The 22,449-nt window shown below is 40.6% G+C and overlaps 1 protein-coding gene across 1 annotated transcript in view; it reads left to right on the forward strand.

The window, feature by feature from the left end:
• HGFAC (HGF activator) overlaps window positions 1-22,449 on the forward strand; it is a 41,951-nt gene that overhangs the window by 3,233 nt on the left and 16,269 nt on the right. The window contains exons 3-7 of the mRNA XM_026847041.1: window positions 1,034-1,130; window positions 6,942-7,015; window positions 11,160-11,273; window positions 12,393-12,524; window positions 13,886-13,996. Coding sequence (XP_026702842.1) covers window positions 1,034-1,130; window positions 6,942-7,015; window positions 11,160-11,273; window positions 12,393-12,524; window positions 13,886-13,996 — 528 coding nt within the window. The remainder of the gene's footprint in view (window positions 1-1,033; window positions 1,131-6,941; window positions 7,016-11,159; window positions 11,274-12,392; window positions 12,525-13,885; window positions 13,997-22,449) is intronic.

Here is a 22,449-nt window from a genome sequence, read left to right on the forward strand (position 1 = left end):
CTCCTCTTCTCCAGACCAACAAGTTAGGAAAGCTTTGGACCAAAGGGACAGGTTATTTTTTCCATAATGCAACTGGCCTCAGCAGCTCTTTGAGATCATGAATCTGGACTTGTGAGGGTTAACAGATATGGAAAGAGTGTTCAGGAGCCCCAGCAGTCATGGAAGGTTTAAGCTCAGGACAAGGAGCAGTCGTACATGTCACTGAAAAATGGAAATGTGCTGTGCTGCCAGCTTGGTTGTATGCCCTACCTATTTCTCTCCTACAGCAGTGGTTGGCTTCCCATTCATGCTCCTGGCCCTCAAAAGTGATTGCTTTTAGTTTAATAGTTAAATAATCTCTGAGAGTTTTTCCATCATCTTTTTTATCTTCAGTCTTACTCTAAAACTCAAAGCATTTCTTCTGCTAGACTCCCACTAGCCTTCCTTAGACTCCCACCACCCTTAGACTGCCGTCACTGACATGGTGTACGTGAAACTTGACCTCTTTAGACACTCGTCCCATCAGTTTCTCCCCACTTGTAAGGAATCTGCTTATCCCAAAAGGAAGGTGGTAGAAGGATCTAAATTATCTGTCTTCCCCCAACCTTTAAAACCTTCTTTCTCCTGACTTTCTATTTCAGTTTGTACTGTCTGGTGCCTTAATTGTTTTAAACAGATGTTACAATGTGATATGGAGCCTGAAAGGATACTACTTCAGAAATCAATTTAATATGCTATTACAATACTACGTAATTGGAAATGATAATTGCGATTAATGAATATAATTGGCATTTGTGGTACCAGAAATTGCAATATATTTTGAGCTGAAATGATCCAAGATCTTTATTCTACTGCAGAGCCCATTAATCTTTGTTGATTTGGCCATTATTTTAAGCTGCTTCTTATGCACAGAAGTTGCAGAGACACAGAGTCCAAAGTACAGCTGAAAAACGTGACGATATCTATCTTCATAATTTTGTATAATAACATATAATATATATACCTGTGGGTTGGTGTTCAGCTGCATGATGAGTTTTTTGCTCTTGTATTTCAGTGTTTACGGAGGATGGAAATTTATGCAAATTTCCTTTCCGGTATGGTGGAAGGTTTTATCACTCGTGTGTATCAAATCTATTTTCCCAAAAGAAATGGTAAGTTAAGATTGCTCATAAATGAAAACAGCATTCAAATGAAAATGTGATCCTTTTAGTGCTTTGATCTTGTTTTCAGAAAAAACTTGAGCTTGATGTCATGCCCAAGGAGAGCCATGCTGTTCTCTTTCTTAGTCATGGCCCTCAAGTCAAGACTAGTGCTCAGAGGAGAGGGAGCCCAGGCATGGGGTCTCCAGGGCCACAGAAAGCTCAAAAACTGCAGGAATGTTTCCTCCTTGGCCTTCATATTGGAATTGCAACTTATATGAGTGGCAAGAGCTTGTACAGAAAGGGCAGGATCGGTTAAACCACCTGAGAGAAGCCCTCTGCTGAGGGAGAAAGGAGAGATCCAGGCACCTGTAAGAGATGACACTTGGTTAAGAAATTGTTTGATTTGTGTGGGCCATATTTGTACTGCAGCAGAGACCATCTGACTTTTGAGGAAAGTTGTTTTTTTCTCCTCCCGTATCTCTAATTTCTAACCAAATTGGCACCAGTATCTTTTTGGACAGTGCAATACTATGAGGTGAGGTATTACTCCTGCTTGTTAGGTAATCATTTATTCTATTAGGCCAGGCTTAAGGCCAGATCCTCTTATTTTGAGCAAAGGTTATTCTTTTACTTACGTAGAAGTTGTTAAAAGTATTCATTATGCATTCTGGGGTAGGGGCAGTCAGGTGGGAAACCTACTGCAGCAAGCACTGAATAAACAAGACTAACTTTGCAGATGAACTTATCTAATGGGCATATATATATATATATATATATATATATATATATATATTATATATATATATATTAACATAAATGAAAGGCAACAAAGCAGGGAATGTATGGGTACCAGTAATGTGAAAATATATGCAGAGGTGAGCTACGTGAAAGGCACATACCTGCATGTTTTCAGGGTGGAGATAATATTTTACAGAGTTTATTGTACTCACCCATGCAGGGCAGAACTCTCATTTTTTTATACTGGACAGTCTAATTTTTTCATGATCTGTGATTCTAATATTTTCATGATTTACCATTCTGATGGCACATCTGTTTTAAGTAAGTGCTGGTGTAATGTAAACAACCCAACTTATACCTTCTTAAACAAATAGATACAGAGCTTCTGACTAGGAGACCACTTCTGAATTTCCCCAACATCCATAGATACAATACAGATAGAAAAAGCCTCAAGGAAACAAGAATTAATGAATATTTTAACTAAAGGAAGGGAACTGGAGTAATTTTCCAGTTTGAGCCCTGTCTTTGATGAACTGTAGCCACAAAGAGTTTGACCTTTGGACCCACTTAATTTCATGCAATGCTTAAGATGAATCTTGTTAATATATGACAGTCTGTGTATTTGTTTTTAGCCAGTTAGGCCACAGAAACAGAAAAAAAATGCAAAAACCTGTGAACGGATGGGATCCAAGGTTAGAGCACACTTCAGAGTTGACCTTGGACAACTTGCTTTTATGCTTCCGATTTTTAAAAAAGCCATTTACAAGTGGGGAGACAAGGAGGAGGACAGCTGGAGCTGTTTGGTTTTGACAGGCCACTTCACCCCATGGCTGACCTTCTGGCCAGTGTTTACTCTTCTTTCATAAGCTAAAAGCAACCTAACGTGTGACTTCAGGCACAGAGATGCCGGGAAAAGAGCCCTGAATAGCAGTCAGGAAACATGCCCTATGCATTTTTGTGTGACTTGGCACTAGCCCATGCTGGACTGATGAGGAATAACTGATCCCAGGGGACCTGGCAGCCAGCAGGTGAGGGCAAGGCTGGTGTCTTCCCTCCTCCTACCTGCCTGTGAGCAGCTAGTAAGGACAGAGATGATGGGAGGCTGGGTGCAACCTGCCTCTCTGGGGGCAAATGCAAGGACACCAGACCAGGAGAGTGCTGGATTATGCACTTAATGACTCCATGTCTTTAGTCCTCAAGTCATACTTTAAGGCAGGACTACAGGCAGGACTTTAAAGTGTAAACCAAAGCCTGCTCCAGTTGGCTTTAATCTATGTTTTCTCATACTAATATGACAGAGATACTGTGTGCTGGCCCATCATATTAAACTCAATGAAAAGGTAGTCCTCCTGCGGAAATCATTTAAGAGCAGTGTCTATCTTAATACAAAGCTGGAGATCTCATTTATATAGGCTGCTGTGTTGATTCAAAGTGCTAAATGTGGAAGGCAATCAGACATGACCTTGTCCATTTGTAACATTAAATGTTTCAACATGACTCAGAGTCCTGATCACAGAAACCTTTCCTTACCTTCTCTGAGAGCAATGAACAAGTTGTATCTTTATAAATATTTACCAAAAATACAGGAAAAAAGACAAAATAATTGCAGTATTCAAATAACAAACTTGCTTTAACAGCATCCTGTATTCCATTTCCCTTTCATTATAATCTGTTTTCACAGATAAATTTCTATTTAGTGGCCAATTACCAGGTACTAAAGATGCCGTGTAAATTCACCTTTTGTGTTGAAGAGAAATAATTAGCTGGAACTATTGCTAAAGTTCATTGGTACCTCCAGGAAGACAAAAACTGTTCAGGGACAGACAAAATGGGGATGCAGTAAACACCCATGGGAGTAAATGGAGAGGATGGTTTGAACTGTAGCCAAGCTGCCAGTCTCCTGTCCTGTATCCCATGGTGGGATGGGTTCCCTTGAAATCCTGCTCAAGGAGAATGGTGGGAGCAGACTTTGGGTCAGATTTTGGCTGTGAATTGGAAGGTGTTGACTCATATCCTGGAGAAGGTTTGTCCTGCACTTAAGTGCTGGATGTGTGGGTCTCTGTTGTGCCAGGTTGCAAGGGTGGGTTTAGGTCTGTATAGGAAGGGTGTGATCTTATTGCCCAGAGAAGCTGTGGCTGCCCCCTCCCTGGCAGTGCTCAAGGCCAGGTTGGACGGGGCTTTGGGTAACCTGGGCTAGTGGAAGGTGTCCCTGCCCAGGGCAGGGGGTTTGGGACTAGGGAATCTTGAAGGTCCCTTCCAACCCAAATCATTCGATGATTCTATGATTAGGATTTGATACTTTGACCACAGACTGAAAACAGTGCAAAGGAGGACTTTTTGGTTAGTTGGATCACAAGCTGGAGAGTTTATGCCAGTCTTGGAAAGAAGGACATGTGAGTTGATCCACAAGATAGCAAGCATCAAGCTCTGGATTTTTCTGGTGCTGGTGGTGGTTGTTCTGGTGTTGTTGGGTTAAGTCTGGCTATCTCTCGTGGTCAGGACAACACCTAAAAAGGTTTGAGGTAACGTCCAGACCTTGAGCACAGTTACAAAACCAGATGTGATGGCAGAACTCTTTCTTTCCACCAGTCTGCCTCTGGCCCAGGGCTTTGTTTGCTCTTCAAAACTTCCTATTATTAAAGCTCCTGTTGCTCCTGATGGATAAAATAGCCCACTTTCCATGTATCTTGCCTACCAGTTAGGCCTCATCTGTGATACACCATTTTGGTCATCCATTTCCATATTGTTTACCATGCATGGGTTTAAAATATTGTTTAAATCAATCTCTAGTAGTGGACTTTTCTGATTAAATTAATTCTGTATCTATACCTTTAAGTTTTCACTTTTTTATGAACAATTTTGTGTGACAAGCTGATGTAAAGATTTGTTATAAATTTAGAGATTGGGCCCATTTGTAAGTAGCACAAAGAATTAATAAGCCCATAGAAATAATAAGCCCAGTTAGTTGGTCTGGCTTCTGGAGGTAGCGTCCTGTGAGATTGAAATGTCATCACATTTTTGGTAAGCAGATTTTAAAAAGAAAAGGAGGGAGACTAGTGAAGTAGCTTTGGGGGTGTGCTTAGATTCTCCCAGACAGTGGCAGATATGTGGCAGAAAATATGAAAGGATTATGTGAATGTGCAAGAAGCCTGTCACTGAGGAGGCAGCCTGGCATCACAGGGGAGGACCAACCTCTTCGTAGTCACTGTGAGGCAATAGGGAAGGAGGGGACTGGCTGTGAAGAGCATTGGGTGAGAGGACCAGTGGGTTGTGGAAAGCTGGTGGAAGAAGACCCTGTCAGGGTCTCTGATGACAAAAACTATTTAGGAGGGGAAAAATTGAATTCTCCATCTGCTTAGAACTTGACTGCTACTGGAGAGACTCCAGAGAGTATTAATTTGCATATAAATTGCTTTTCTCCCCCTAATGAGCAGAGTTTGCTTGAATTCTTTAGATGTATATGGGGCCTTTTCCATTTGTCTCTCCCATGCTGCCCAGTGTAATGTTGCTCTGCTAAGTCATTAATTCAGTCAGAAAAGTTTGGGTTCTCCTCCCCTGCCATGTATGGCACAGATGAAGTGGTCAGAGAGGGTTTTGCCAATAATGACACAAGCAGTGCACCACCGAGAACCACTTTTAAGTTACTCCTCACTTTAATCCTCATGTGTAATTGACCATCCTTTAAAAAAGCACAATCTACTTCCCACTGAAGGAGCACAGAAAAATTTCCATTAACTCCCAGCAGAGTCGCATGGGCCTTAATGCCTGTGAGAAAACAGCCTCTGTAAAGAGTGTGTCGTTAATCTGCACTAGACTACCAAGCACCTTTCTTTTTATGCACCTTATATAATTGAGGTCACCAAACTTAATATGCGTGGCCTATTCAAATGTTCCATAGGAATTAAAGCATTTTAAATACCACATAGCATCTAATTAAGAAGAAAAGTAGGGCAGTTAAAATGGTAGACATACTCTACAATAAAATTTCAATCTAGCTTGTGACTTCCTGGGGCAGAAAAATATTTGATAACACAACTGTTCAAGGTATGATAAAAACACACATAATAAAAATGGATTATCAGGCACATTAAATAAAGCAAACTCACATTTCTTCCAATTCCATGTAGCCACCCATTTTCCTGTGTGTAGTGGCAGCTGATATTTATTATGCAGCATTAGAAATGGTTAGGGAGGATGTTTTGGTGGAGGGTGCATTGAGACAGGACATGGACCTCTGATGTTCAGCCTCAGTTCAGTCACACACTTCCCGTGTGGCCTTGGGGAAGCCTATAAGTCTGCTTCTGCACAGGGAGAATAGCAGCTTAATGCTCCTTGGAGTGCTATGAGCTTTGGAGATAATGGACTGAAGAGGGCAGGGAAAGTGTGCGGATAAACAGTTGTCAAAGTTTGTCTTGGTAGGATTCCCACAGGCGGCGTGGCGTGCGAGATTCAGCCCCTTGTTCTGCAAAAAGGAGAGGTTTTATCTGCAAGTTTGGAAATCACCACCATGTCAGTTATTTCCTCATTTCCTCTGGCAAGTTAAAAAATAGGGATACTTTAAAGGAACTGAGTGTAAAATACGTTTGTCACTGAAAGCCAAGGAAAAGTCCCTCTGTGGACAGTCTCCTGCCCACAAAGATTATTAAAGTAACTGATAGGCATGAAAACTGGGTTGGGTCCTGTTTTTCTTGTTTTGTAATGAATATAAAGGAGACATAATTTATTTGTTTTGTTTTTGTTTTTTATTTCTGTCTTTCATTTTCTCAACTTAGAAATAGAAAGGAGTATGTTGTTTTTTTTGTTTTTTTTTTTTTTTTCCCAGAGGACTAATTGGAGATCTCTGATCCTGCTTCCCTATCTCATTTTTAATCTGTATTCCATTTGAGAGAAATAGGACAGAGCATCCTTAACAAAAGAAAATATATTTTTCCTCTGGTGTTAAGAGAGTTTGAATGAAGCAGATGCTAATTACAAAAAGAAGTATGGATGCCCAGGTTGCCTAAGTGTGAAGGCCATTTAGTTTAAGTGCAAACATTCAGGTTGTTTAAAGTTGCACTGAACTGCATCTTTAATTCTTATCAGGTGTTCAACAACACATAACTATGACCGGGACAGGAGATGGGGACACTGTGCTTTGTTGCCCGAAGACCACTCAGGTAAGGTGAGCCTATTGCTGAGTTGCTCCAGGTACCCGGCTCCTACTTTGCCACATACAGTAAGGATGGACAGCCCCTTCAGTGCTACTTTTATTTGGTGTACACAGAGCAAGACTTCACATTAACTGTTTCAGGGCTATCTTTGTGAATCTGCATAACCATAACATTAGATTGTGAATATCACACAGTCTTTAATTCACTCTCTGTTGGCTAACTTGAAGTCATGGAGAGAAATTATGGTACTGTCAACACAGAAATCCTGCTGCAGCTGAGTGCAGAGGCATTCATCTCTTCCTTCACAGCTTGGATGTGCCTTTTAGTGTTCCCTTCATTTAATCTGCTACACTTTCTGTCTGTTTGACCAGTTAATTTTTCAGAAGATACAAGAAACATTTCATACCCTGTACAACACACAGCCATCACTTCCAGCTGTCCTTTCTTGAGATCTCAGGGTAAAGAGCAGACCTCCAAAGCCAGACTTCCTTGGCCTTTGGGCTGTGTCAGAGAAGATGAAGACAGATGCATTCATTGGAGGAGTACTGGGGGACAACAAAAGGGCTGCTTAGCTGAGCAGGGCTATGGCTTCATGTGGCCACCACACTGCAGTGCTACAATTAAGGCATTGCAAAAGTCTGTCTAAAACAGGAAGCCAAGGTCTGCGACAAACTCTCCTTTCTATATAAGTCACTTTAATCGACACACTGGGTGAAAGCACCATGTCCCAAGCAGTTCATGGGAACATGCATCCTCGTCCTCAGAAGTATCTCAGTGACTGGCCCTCGCTTGTCTCTGTCTCCTCAGCTCCATGTTTCATGAACTGGGTGATGGGGAATCTCATTTTATAAGGAATGTATATTGTCAATTTTTACAGTGATAAGCCAGCACTGAAAAAGCAGGTGTTGCACTGATCAGACTTGATGCCCATGAGGTTTCTTTTAGATCTGTGCCTAAATGCTGATCTTGCTCCTCTTTACTCCATCTCACTACATTCAGATGTGACCCGTCTTGTTTAGTCTGCAGGATATGACCAGATACCCTTAGATGTTCTCTTCCCAATTTCAAACAAAGGGCATTTTCCACCATCCCCTTGCAGGGAGTTCTCCACCATGTCAAGAGTCTTGTCACCAAGCTGATTGCAATCTACCAGAGCGCTTGGAAAGTCAGCATTAGCTGAATCATGCTGGCAGTCTAAAATTAAGCAGGGCACAACATCTTCATGTTAAATTTAACAACTTCAAATTATTTTCCAGCCTGGCTTTAAAACAGATTAACAGTAGATCAGAGACAGATAACCCCAAAACAAGCAGCAATGCATGTGCCTTTGTAATGCAAGTATGCCAGACACAAATGTGACTTACGGACAGTTCATGCTTACAGGAGTCAGGTTATGAGAGCTGCACTTACTTACTCATAAGTGCGCTCCCAGAGCTTAAAATGCTGGAAGCTGTAACTTGTGACTGCTTTAATCCTCCAGTGAAACACTGACTGTCACAGTGGTGGCTGGGTGATGCAAGGAGGCTTTTCCAGTAGCTGAAGAAGGAGCTCTCCGGGCCTAGTGTTGCATTTCTGGGAGTGCCTTGTGCCACCTCTCTCCCTCAGTCTGCCCATCACCATTGCCCTGACAGCCCCACACTGAGCTATAGCCTCAGTAAGCTGGCTGCCCGCAAGCCTTTTTGAGCTTGTTGGCTCATTTTTGCCTGTTATCCACCACAGCATTGGATATGTTTGTTTGTAAAAGAAAGCCACCTGTCTGCCTGCCCCTTGCTGAGAGGTATTGCTGTCAATACACCCCAGCACACTGAGGGCTTGCCCTGGCTACTACCAAAAAGTGTCAGGTTTCAGGATGAAGTGAAACTCAGGTATGAAGGCTCTGCTGGAGGGAGATGTTAGTACTGCACTGTACAGAGCCAGAGCTTGCCAATAACACACAAGGCCCATGTTCAAACCCATCCTGAAATCAGTGGAAGCTTTATCACTGCCTTCAGGTTTCCAGAGGATCCTCCACTCCTGCCCAGGAGATCTCTGTGGAGACCGTGTGTAGTATCTGCCCAGTGTGACCCCCTTCATTCACCTGGGCCAACTGGGCTGTGAATGTGTGGTTTGTATATATGTACATATATATGCATAAAAGTGCAATGCCCTTATGTGTGGGACTTCCAGATCGTGGACAATATGCTACGATAACTCCTCTGAATGTATGGAGATCTTAGTCAAATGGCCAAAACCCCAGGGAGGCCCAGACTTGGCAGAAAAGTGCCAGACAGTGAGGTTTTTTTTAAGGAACATTTGGACTGATATGGAAAGAAGTAGAGCAGTGTGGGCTGCACAGGCAGGAAGAGGCATCATCCCAGGGGGGGCTCTGGGGAAGAGCAGTTACATTCTGGGAAAGGTGGGTGGCAGAAACAGAATTTTTTTGTGGGAAGATATGGGTAGAAAGGCGACACAAGGCTACTGCTTGTTCAGCAGAGCCTCAGAGAGGTGAAACTGAGTCAAGGTGATTGCTAGCAAGCATGGAGTATTTTACCCATGAGGGTGGGGAGATACTGCTGTGTGTGTGGCTTTAGACACTGGGTGAGCAGGCAGGGAATTGGCACTCCCCAGTTAATGGTGGCTAGGATTCCCTGCAGGGAACTGTGATGTGTCCATGTGCTTATGAGTAGAAGTTGTTACTGGGCTCCAGGAAAGGTGGGGAAGGATGCAGAACACTCCAGGGAGGTCAGACTGGAGTGGTGGGTGGGATGTAGTGAGGGACTCTGGGAAGGAAATGGAGGACTGGAAGTGCTTTTTGCAAGTTTAACGAGGGTACAAAAGAATTACTTGAGTACTGCTGTACCAGAAGATGGCTTGGAGATCAATTCATTGTTTGGATGTGATAGGAATAGGAAAGATGGGATTTTCCTTTGAGGAAACATTCCACCACTAAAAAGTTTCATAACTATCAAACAGCAGGAACGTTACTGTCCTTACTTGCTTTCCTGTGATGTTATCCTGGAGTGAAACTACCAGTGAATACACCCAGACCTGCTATCTGATATCAATTACATCACTCTATTCTGAAGTAAATATTTTGATCTGTGCAGAGGAATGTCACATTCATGCTGCTGTAGCAAACTTCAGGATGTACCTTTCATGCTTTGCTTCACTCCGTGTGTGTGTGCCTTGTTCTGTATGTTGCATCCCATGCTTAGAACCACACTCTGTAGCTGAAGGAGCACCTGGTTTGAGTAACTCTATAGTTGCCCTCACAGGTTTTGGCTAGTGTTAAAAAAGAAGATTTGAATGCAGATAAGCTGTTGGGCCAGCTCTGCAGCAGGTATAAAACATGATGTTGATTGACTTCAGGGGAGATATCTCCTTTGACACTACCTGAAATCAGAATATTGCCTGGGCAGCAGGACTCTTACAACCTTTGCATTGCACATTGCTAAGTAAAGCTTCTATCGCAGGAGTTAGAGGGTTGTCATGGCACAGCCCCTCCTCTCCCACCATATTTTCCCACGATTTAGAAAATTCCTTAGAAAACCGATGTATACTGGACTGGTACAGTTCAATCATGCTTGGCCTGATTTACTTGGATGTGTCCTTGTTTTGCTTTAAAATTTTTTCCTTTGTTCCAGCTGTCCATTAGTTTTAGACATAATCCAAAAATCCATAGCAAATTCTTCTGTCGAGGGTTGTTGTCCTTTGTGTAATTTGAAAGAGAGATACACAATCCTGGTCATTGATGTTGAAATGTGAAGCATGCAGGGCAGTAATCCGGGCAGAGGCAGAGCTGCAGCCTTCCCTCCCCAGTGTAAAGGCACAGCTCCATCTTGTGGGCATTTGTCCCATCTTCTTCCTCACCACAGTGGCTGCTCCACGCGTGCCTGGACCTACCACATTTGGACAAATTAATCTGGGGAAGAAGGTTCAGCTCAGTGATTTACTATACAGTTTTTAAAAGCTGGATACATATAGCTGCTATACAGCTGGAAACAAACCCAATGTAAATTGGTTGGATAAACTTTGTTTTGGGTTAATAGATGGTATTAGAACCACCATGGACTGAACCAAAAGGGTTCATGTAACCAAGCCGACTCCTCACACAACAAAGCATGGTTTATCTGGCACCTACTAACAACAACTTCTTATGTGGCCTGTCCAGATCCCTGTGCAAGCAACCCTTGCCAGAACGGAGGGACCTGCTCTCTCACTCATGGCCATAGGATGTACCACTGTACCTGTCCTGAAGAATTCACGGGCGAGGACTGTCAGATAAGTAAGTATCTTCTTCCATGAGTGTTACAACATGAAATATGAGCCGTTAGTAGAACTCATTAATACTTCCTTAATGAAAAGGTAGTGCTGTTGTGATGGGAGAGACCACTGCAGCATGAATGTTTATGTAGGTGGATTTCCAAATGATTATGACAGACAATCCATTACTGACAGGACAGCTGAAAATAGCTTGATTATACAATTATAAACCCAAGCATGCTCTGAGCCAGTGAGGTATTAAGCTATGGGAAACACAAAGAGCCTCTTCCCCTCCCTTTTCTGTTTTTAAGATTTAAATATCCCTTACATGTTTGGAAATTACTAATAATATCATCTAGTAGGTAGGGCAGAGCGACATGAAAAAGCAACAAAATTTCAGGTGACGCCTTATCCCTTATGTATATGCACACATGGGTCTATTGTGACTTTTCCTGTGATGTTAGCTTTGCACCTGGGCAGCTACTCCACCTTCAGGGTAGTCATTTTCAAAGGAGTATAGTCAGGCCAAAAGGCTTTGCTTGGGTTATTTTTCCAGTTTTATGGGAGTATCTCTCCCAATTTACTGCACGTCAGGCAACCCCTTTTACACTGAGGGTTTTCAGCTGTGCTTGCTGTTCTTTAATGAAGGCTTGCCAGAGAATCATAGAATCATTTATGTTGGAAAAGACCCTTAAGATCATTGAGTCCAACCATTAACCTAACACTACCAAGACCACCACTAAACCACGTTCCCTGCAGCTCTAGACTTCTCTCTCCTTTTTCACTCATGGTCTCTAGCACAGCCCATCATCTGTGGATGATTCAGTAAAGTGGGACAGACAGAAGTATATACCACTGATTTGTCTTTTTGTGTTTGATGAATGAACTTTTGGGAGGGCTTAAGTAATGGTGATGCAGTCATGCTTGCAGGGCTTTAGGAGAAAGCCACCTCTCCCTCAAGGTCCTTGGAGCTGCTGCTATAGTGGCTTAGTGCCTCCACGCTATGGAAGCTGGCTTGCTTGAGAAGCACTGTCAGCAAACATGTATCTGCTCAACAGGAAAAAAGGGATAAGTTTGTGGTGTCATTCCTTGCAAGAAATAACATCAGAAAGCTTGTGTTGTTTTTTAAACTATGTTTCAGAGAAATGTTTTGACAACAGTCTCTATGAGTTCTTTGGTGTGGGCATGAGCTGGTCAAGAGTCCAGCAAGGAGCTGTGGAGGAGTGCGAGTGTGTGAACAGCCAGATCAAGTGCAGGAGAGTCGAACACAAAAGTAAGGCACTATTTTGTGTTACAGATATTGGCCTGCGTGGAGTGGGGATAGAGGACAGTGAGTATATAAAAGCCTGAGTGGTGTTACACACAGTGATCCTGCCCTTGCAGCTCATGTACCCTCCCCTAAAGAGAACATTTTAGCTTTCCTTTCCATGTGTGAGCAGTAATGCTGACCCAGAAAATAATTTCAATGTGTCCATCCTGATTCAAGGAAGCAATTATAGGCATTAAGCATTTAGGGACATGCCTCTTGTTTTCTTTGAAGTGAGTGCAATCCTGGTCTACAGCATGTAACAATATCAACAGATTATATAGTAGAAGTGGTAAAATTTCTCCTGCAAAACTGTAACGTGCCGGAGAGGCACACTCTCCTCTGCTCTCCCCCTGCACATCTACAATTGCTTCATATTGCTGTTCTACCTCTGGGTTCTCTTCCCAAGTCTCTCCCACTCTTGAGTTCCCAGCATGTAAACTCCACTCGCCTCCAGGATCCCAATATGCCCTGCATCGACCCCAGAGTCCCCATGATTTTTGGCCCAACATACCCATTCCTCATTGGCGTGATGATTATGTTATGAAGCCTCCTCCTTGTTTTGGGGCTGCCAGGTGCCCAACACAGCTGGCCAGCTAGTTGTAGGGCATGTGCTTTGGGTTGTCACTTAACCTTCTGAAGCCAACACAGCACCTCCCTTTTGGAAGGAGAGATGGTGGGAAGAAAACTGTATGTCTCACCTGTATATGTGTGCCCTGGTATGGCTATTCTGTTTTCAGTCTGGCTGAAAATCCCTGCCCACTAATTTACAGTACTGAGTAAGCTTGATAAAAGCCCTTTGAAATAGGGGGGGTGCCTTTATTCCCACCTTACAGAACTGGAAACTAAAGCACGGAGAGTGAGTGGCTTTTTAGGATATTGGAAATCCATGGAAGAGTTGTGAAATTTGATAGGACTTAATACTTCTCAGTCACAGATCCTAAATATTTGACAGAGCTCCCTGCTATACACATTATTATAAATAATGCAGCTCAGTGTCAAACTTGGAATTGGAAGAGCCCTCTGTCCAGAAAGAAGTGCTAATGCCATCACCATCACTACTAGTATACTATAATAATCACCACCCCATTTCACCTATTGTTCATTGATAATATTTTTTCAGTAGATAGGCTGACATTATCCAATAAAAGTGGAAATGAGACACACCTCAGAGTTTCCTTTAATTTATGTCAAGTGTGGGTCTGAGATTAGTAAAAAACTTCCCCAAAATGCATATGCATAGAGAAGGTGTACTAAAGTAAGTTAAAATGGACTGATTCTCTTGAACAGTTTGTACCTTTGGTTTGATCTTTTGTTTCTGCTTGTAGGTTGTGTTCATGATCCTTGCATGAACGGTGGAGAATGTAAAATGGTTCCCTTTGGTGGGAAAATAGTATGTGATTGCAAAGAGAATTTTGCAGGAAAGTACTGCAATATTGGTAAGTACAACAACCTACCAGTGGGCAGGGGATTTGGAGTTTTCTTCTGGGTGTGTAGCTGGTGGGTTTTGCCTCTCTGTTGTATCCTGTCTTTGCAGACATTTCTTGTAATAACTGAAGAGTCACACAGAACAAGTGTTTAATGTATTCCTCCAGTGTAAAACATAACACATTCTTCACCACCAAGACCCCGATTCTAAAAATATTTGTTCATGTCCTTAACTCTATGGAAAATTAAGCACAGAAATTTCAATCCAATTACTCATGCCCATAAAAAGAACGCATGCTTCCATTTTGCAGGATCAGTCTCAGAGTTGTAGTCTAGTACAAACGCTTCCACACAGATCCATGCATCCCCTTATAAAGGAGAGATTTATGCTCTGACAAAATCTAGCAGCTGGCTGTCTTTGGTAGCACTAGATTACTGTGAGAAGTAGACAAATATAAGATGCACACCCTTTGACTTACCTTGTACTTTAAATAATAGCACATTTAGCCAAGTGCAGCTTACCTAAAAATCCTTACTTCACCAGTGGGTCAAGGCAGAAAAATCTGCTTTTTGGTGCCTATGTGTTAGCCCTGTGTTGCTTCTTATTATCTGTTACATAGATTTTGATATAATTTTCCTCCAGAAGACTTAACCTTTCTCACTGCAGGGCTTAAATCTACTTGTAAAGTTTACCTGCATGCTAAATCCTCAATTTATATCAGTGGCTACTTTTCAAATACAAAAGGATTTAGGCATAAATTATAACAGAGCTTCAGCCATACCAGCCTGTGATCCCAGCAACTCACTGGCTATGTCTTTCTGAGTCCATAAATTCCACTGGTCATCAAAATTGAAGACAAGACTCCCAGTAGCTCTGGTGGGCACCTACTTGGTCCAAATAGGTGGTAGGGTAAAAAAAAAAAAATGCTAATGAACACTGGAATTGGTATCTGATATTCTTTTTTGTTATTCTGATGGTTAACAAATGGTGTAGCCATCTATTCAATACGGAAAAAAACATCAATTTGGGAGACGAGCAGTACAGCTGGAACAACAGATAGCAGGAGTGAACTGGCAAATTGAATAGTGTATGAACTGGTCCTGAGCCTTCACTAATCAGGCACTTGATGAACCATTTGAAATGGGCTGGTGACTCTTTAAAGCCCTTCATAAGGAGCAAAAATGTAGCTCTGTTTTTTTGTCCTGTAGTCGTGCTAGGGGAATTTCTCCCAGGCTTTCCAAATATTGCAGCATGAGTCCGGGTGAGGGGCTCTGTGTGCACGGCACGCGTGCGACCTGGTGTCCTGGGGAGGACTGCACGCTGCTCATCTTCACATGAAACTGCTTTTCAAATTCCTATTTCGTTGTCAGCTTCCCCTGCCCAAAGTGGCAACGCTGTGCATAAACATCCACCCAAGCACGGCCTGGATTATAAATAACAGGATGACAGTGTTATATCTGTAATACTGGTTTCTGTCTGACTAGTTTAGAACAAGAAATAAGCAGGTGCTCTTTGATTACTTGAAAATAATAAAGCAAACATTTGGTTTGCTAAACAAATGGCTTTAGATGCTTACAATCCATCTGCGTTCAGCTGCCTAACACCCCCACACAAAACGGGAGCTGAAGGATTGTGTTTATGTGTCAGGGCCTTGCAAATAAGTTTAAAAATGAGAAAAACCTCTTTGCCAGGATTTAGTCATTCTAAATTAATGCAAATGAGTTAGTGCTGGGGTCTATAGACCTGTTAGTATCATTACACAAAGGCAATGGCATTCTGGTGAAAGCACTGGGAGCTTGTGCTCTCAGAGGACATAGAACTGATTTTTAAATATATGTTGGATTATTTTTTCTTCCACCCTTCAATTTGATGCTGTGAGCACAGCTGGCTTTTTTTCTTTTCCTTTTTACTCTATAGTTTCCTTTGTCTAACAGGACTGAATTGTGAGTTTACCCTTTAGTTTATGGTTATAATGCTGATTTAGAAAAGTTACAGTGTCTCCAAAATGTACTTTATTCTAAATTATTCATTTATAGAGGCAACCTTAAGTCCAAGTTGTGATGCAAAAATGTCTTTTTTTTTTTCTTTTTTTTTTTTTTTTAAAAAAAGAAAACACTCAATTTAATAAATAGCAAGTACCCCAAAAGGTGATTGGGCTGTGATGTGTTTGAGGTCTCTCTGATGTCCTCTGCCCTTGATTTGTACAAAGAGTGATCAGTCTTCATATGTTTCTAATGGAAACCCAGCTAATTTATCTTGATGTCACACTCACAAATCTTAATAAATGAAGTGCCATCCTGGGTCAGATCACAAACCTAAATACTACTGTGACTTGAGCGCTGGCAAAATAAAGGATGACTGAGGAGTAATGTAAGTAGCAGGAAATTACTGAGAAATACTTACATTGGTTGTGCATTTTCTTAGCAGATGGCTGGACCATCATATTTGATGGACCTTTACTTGTTTTCCATGAATTTGCCTAAACTTTAGAACTCCTTTATGCTTTTCCCTTTCACAGCATGCCATGTCAAGAAGTTCCAGAATTTAAACAGATGTGATGAGAAACATTATTTTCTATTGTTAGCTTAAAACCTACCGCCTGATAATTTCATTTCCCCCTTTTCAACAGTAACAGAGAATAATCATAACTGTTGTGATTTTACAGATATCTATTTATCTGTCCATTAGTTATTTCTTTTTTTTTGGATTATGGTGTCCCTGTCAGGACTCAAAAATAATCTTTTCACTGTTCTTAAAATTCTCTTGCAAACAATCATTTTATATATGTATATATATACATATTGCCAAGGCATTATCGTAATGGCCATGCAGTTACTGGCAAATTATTAGCTGACTTAGAAAAAAAAATATGGGAGGGGATAAATGTACCATAGGAGATATCTATAACAAAGAAGATGGATATACAAAAGACAGATTCTAATATAGATTTCTATTCTTTGTGGTAATACATTGTTTGCTAGCCCTTAAAGAAGAAACCTTCAGTACTAAAGAAAGAACTACCATTAAAAAAAACACATTCTAACACAGTTTATGCATAAAATTTCAGTGATGTTTAATTCCAAATGAAATTAGATATATCATGAACAAATACATCCCTAAACAGATGCTGTTTACAGTCATTCAAGGATGTATTTTTTAATTAACTTTAATTCATAATAATTGCGCTTAAATATTCACTTATTTTTAGAAATAAGGATTTTGTATTAAGAGAGTAACTGCATTCACTTTGGAGATGGAGTTTTTGCCAAGAGAGCTCTGAATCCAGGCTTTAGGTGAAAATTCAGAACTAATTGTGCAAACATGAGTAGCAATAGTTGTCTTATTGTGCAGAGAAAGTTACAAGAAGGGTCCAGACCCAGTCACTTTGGCAGTGGTAAATGTGAGGAAGAAGTGGAACCTAAGCAGGATGTGAGGGTGATATTTTATCTCTGGTCCAAGTTGATATAGAGAGTAGAGAGGGAATTGTAAATATTTTTTGGGAAATATATTTAACTTCAGAAATATTTAACTTAATTGCAAGGGTTAACATGACAAACTTATAAACATGTAATTGTAAAATTACTTTGATATTTGATGTTTCTTTGAACAGGTAGAAGCCATATTAGAAATGTTGGCTGAATACAGTGACACACAGCTAAAGATAAAGGGAGGAGCTATTTGGCCAGAGGACAGATAATTCATTGTAATAAACATTTATGCAGATGATAAAGGAAGCTGGAGTGTAGAGGAAGGAGGTGCAGAATTTTTTTTTAGGGATTGGAGCCTTTAGATTTCTGTGGTTGAAAGCCTACCATTATAATCACACTGCAGTTCTTAGCTGAAGTGCGAGTGGAAACTAATGCACATTTTGCCCCATTTCCTGGGTAAAAGCACTTCCTTCTCCTTATTATGAAGTTCTTGCTTTGGTACTGTTTTGGGGTGGGGGCTACTAGTTAATTTGAGGGTCTCATTTCTATATATATGTTTATTCTTAATTTCTCGGAGGATAGTGAGGTATCTTTATTCTGTTTAATTAGTTGCCAAGTCTTCCTGAAACATTTAGTCTGTAAAGGTGGCTTTGTTGTGCTACTGTTGATCAGAGGAATATCTAGTAGTCATATGTGGGGAACTGAGGTGGGGTTTAGCACTATGTATTTCACTATGTTTGTCACCTTTCAACTGGATATTTAGGCTTTAGTATCACCTTAATCATTGGGTGGTAGATTTTTCCTGACAGTTATCTGGGGTTTATTTCTGGCTCATTTTTTGTATTAGGACTCAGCAACAGCTCAGGGTGTGTTCTGTTGGAACTATTTATGAGAATAAGGTAGCTGTGTAATAAAGTAAATCAGTGGGATCAATGTGTTGTGGCAGTTTTTAGTGCTTTTCATGATTAAACTAATGAAGAGGTAGAAAGTGGCACTTGGAAAGCCTGTTTGGATTTGTGTCACTGTAGTTGTGAGTTACAGTAGATGGTAGGTTTGAGAGTATTGGGAGGACTACACAGAGGATTATATGTTTTGAGTTTTCTTTGGATTAAGGTTTAGGTGGCAATAATGTTTTTGTTAGTATTTTGATCCTGATGAAGTATGAAGTTGTTGAAGGTATTTTTGAAAACTCTTTTATGTTTTCTAGTGGGTTTTGGTTGTGGTTTTTGTTTGGGGTTTGGTTTGTTGTTTTTTTTTTGGTCCTAGTTAGGATATGGATAATGGAATTAAGTACCATAACTTTAAAGAAAGTATGAGTTGGAATGCTAATTGTGGAGGGTTTATGGTTATATAAGGGGACGTGTTGTTGTATGTCAGAAGTAGGTTGAAGAGTTTTAGAAAAGGGAGATGACAGAATAGCTGAATATATAATTATGTATAGGAAAAAAAAAAACCCTTGGCCGCATCTTTAGGGGTTAAAGTGGGGGAGTCTGAGGTAATAAAAGAAGTAAAAAAGACAGCAAACCCACCTTTTTAGCGGTTGTTTTACTGAAATAGGGTGTTTGCAGTTTTCTACTAAAAAAGGTACTTCAGTAAAAGAAATTCAGTTCTGGAGGCTGGAGTGAAAGTTTTAAATCTTTTACTTCTGAAGAAGACAGTGAGAAGAAGATAATGAGTCTTAAATTTTTGATTTATATTTATCAGTACTATTCTGTAATCTACTAGAATGCTTTTGGATTAGTGTTTAGTTTTTTATTTTCTAGGATCCCAGGGGTGAAAAAAAGAAATAGGGTAAAGTATAGTAACAAGGTCAGTTGGCTGACAATGATAAGTGAGTATTCAACCAGTCAGTCCCTCACTGAGCTTGGATAAGTAGGTCCACTACTAAGAGTTGAGAGGATTTGTAAGTGGGGCTGGGATGCTGCTTGCTGCTTGCCAGTATTGGAGCATTGGCATTAGGAATAAAACTAGGATGGAAAAGAGTAAGGTTGGTATTCCTCCGTGGTTGTGGAAGAATGGATGGAATAGCAAATAAAAAAGCATCATTATGGTTTGATGTGCCTTGGAGAGGTGACTACATGGTTTGCAGGGGTAAAGTTTTATGGGTCCCCTGGGAGGTTGTATGAGGGCAGGGCAAGTCTTAATAAGGCAAGTTTAATGAAGAGAAAGCCTAGGGCACTGCTGCAGAAATAGTAACGGCAGGTTGGATTTTTATCAGATTTTGCATTATATCAGAATAATTCAAATAATGCTGGAATTACATGGAGAAAACCTAGATCTAGTAGACTATCACCTGCAACAATAAATGGTAGGATGAATTTGAAGATGAAGAACTGAATGAGCATAGTATTATCAACTAAGAAGCCACCTCTGATTCATTGCACTAAGACACTGCCAATATAAGGGATGGTGGACTAACAACAACTGTGGCTTCGCAAAACAAAAATTATAAAGTGTCATTTACAGAGGTGATAGGTGTGAGCAATAATAAAGAAGCAACTCTGATCTCCCAGGCTTCTTTATAGAGTTAGGAATCATATTAACAATTTTGGCTGATACAGAGATAAATACAAATGAAGAAGGGAGCACCATGGAGGTTATGGATTAGTCATTTCCACTTGACATCTTGGCAAATGTGGGCTAGAGAGGAGAAAGCTAATGAGCTGTGCTGTCAGCAGGATAGCATGTAGCAAGGATTAATTCTGTAAGGATTGGATGATGAGGCAAATGCCAGCGAATAGGCAAAAATTTCTCCAGTCAGAGATAGGAGTAGGTTGGAGGTCAACAGAGGACTTCTTTGTTTTCACAAAGAAATGCTTTTTCCAGATGTTGGTGGGCACTAAGGTTTCTGTGGTGCCTTCTGTGTTCTTACATGACAAGTTTTGTTGTAAGCCTAGCATAAACTAATACCATTAGTATTAGTTAGCAGCTGGTAACATGAAGCAGCTGCTTAGCCTTTACTTTTATGATAGGGTGCCTGACTTGGCAGCAGTGTTAGCTATTGGGTGATGGTTAATTCAAGGCCATAAAGGTGTTTTTAATCCTATTTTTGATTTATTTGAGACATGACAGTCATATCAGTTAATTATGTTTTATAGAGGGCACATCTTCTCTTGAAATGTGAAGGGACTGATATCTCTTAATCCACGCAATTTGTTTTGCTTTATAATTGTCAGTTAGGGAGGCTGTTGAAGGGAAGATGCGGTAGAGTCATGGTACAGCAGCTCATGGCCTTTCAGCTCACCCCTTGGATGACTGCAGAAATCACTGTGGTGTTTGTCCCTCCCACCAGCCCTCTCAGGGTGCTTCACATGCTCCAGAGACACCCTCTCATTACCGGCTGTATAAAGAGCAACTGCTTATCCACTGACCATCATTAATTGCGACCCAGTCTGTTTCTTTTTCTGTCCAGAGGCTTATCTTGGGTCATACTCTTAACATATAAGGACTTACTAAAAATAATGAAAGCTTTGACTATGAGTTAGCACACTACCCGTAAGGTAGTCCATGCAATTTCCCTGTCAAAGTAATATAGCACTGAGATTTCCTTGTGGCTGCTGGAATGTCTTTCCTCTACCTATTGAAAATCTATTTCCTAAATACATTGCTCCTTTTAACTCTATATACCTACCTATTTGATTGCATTTATCTCTGTAAATCATATCTGTTGTGCTAAAATTAAAGATAATCAATAAAAAAAATGACATGGAAAAGAGCCAGTCCTTCCTGTTATCTAGGATATTACTTTTCTAAGCTATAAGAAAATACTGATAGAGTTTATAGATTTCTGGATTTAAACCTTTATATAAAAGAATTAAGCTTACTCAGAAGGTAGAGTTGTACATTAGCTTTTATAACAGACATAAATCTCTTCAATTTTAGCTCAGTTGATCTAAGTACTTGCAAATGCAAAGCTACAAAGATACTTTGAAGAAGAAATATAAGATATATAAATAAGTCTAGCTTCAGTGAATGGAGTGTGCCATCCTTATGTTAGGATGCAACTTAAAGAAATCTTTTGTGCTATATAAATCACTTTGTTTTCCCAGTCCTAAATCCATCCTTGTTTTACATGGTAAGTTTCTATTAGATTTAATTCATTAAAAAAGGATGTCAGTTCTGCCACATTTCTGCCTATTTTTTGGCTCAGACAGATTGTTTGTGTGTTTCATAATCAAGCTATGGTTTCTGCGGGGATCTATTTGTGTTAGGTGCTGTCAGCCCAGAGTTTTTATTGCTATTCAACAAGGAGGAATGACAGAAAACAGCACAACTACTTGAATCAATTATTTGTTATAAATTAGTGACACACATTACCTGCTCTTGTATTAAATCATAAGCCCAAACAGAAATATTGAAATCTAGATAAATACTATGTGTATGATTGAATTATATAGAAATATATCTATATAGATACACAGCTTCCCTTATACTTCAGCTGTGGTTTATATTCATTAATTTGCAAACTCCAAGAGCTACCATGGGTGCTGTTATTCTCACTTTCACAGACAGGTATTAGTGCATGAAAATGTGAAGCAATTTGCTTCAAGCTGGGAACAGTCCAGTCCTGGGGCTGCTGCCATGCAGTCTCCTGCCCCTACTCATTAGACTTCACATTCTCATCATTAAAGAGTGAAAAAGATGGCAACTGCTTTCTTCAGTGCAGTCTATGCCCACCTGGCCACCTTCCTAGATATTTACAGAGATTTTCAGAGACACAGGGAGCCACTGAAAGACAAACCAAATATTCATCTGGGGGCAGTGCTAGGCTAATGAGGATGTCCTTCAAAGCTCTCCATATGGTTATTTCATTATTTCATTTTGCACAGGAATATTTGCCTTACTCCTTTCAAAATACCTGGAGGTTTTCAGTCCTTCGTCCGATGAAGTGAGATGCCTGTAAGAGCAGTCTCTACAAATACTGGACTCCTTTCTGTCACACATTTGTTGCCAGTTCAGACTAGTGGTTAGCTGCACGTGCAGTGGGAGAAGTGCAGCTCTCTGAAATCAAAAACTTTCACACATTTCATCTTTG

This window comes from Athene cunicularia (genome assembly GCF_003259725.1).
Source record: "Athene cunicularia isolate RWA chromosome 4 unlocalized genomic scaffold, athCun1 chr4_part1, whole genome shotgun sequence".
Taxonomy (NCBI): Eukaryota; Metazoa; Chordata; class Aves; order Strigiformes; family Strigidae; genus Athene; species Athene cunicularia.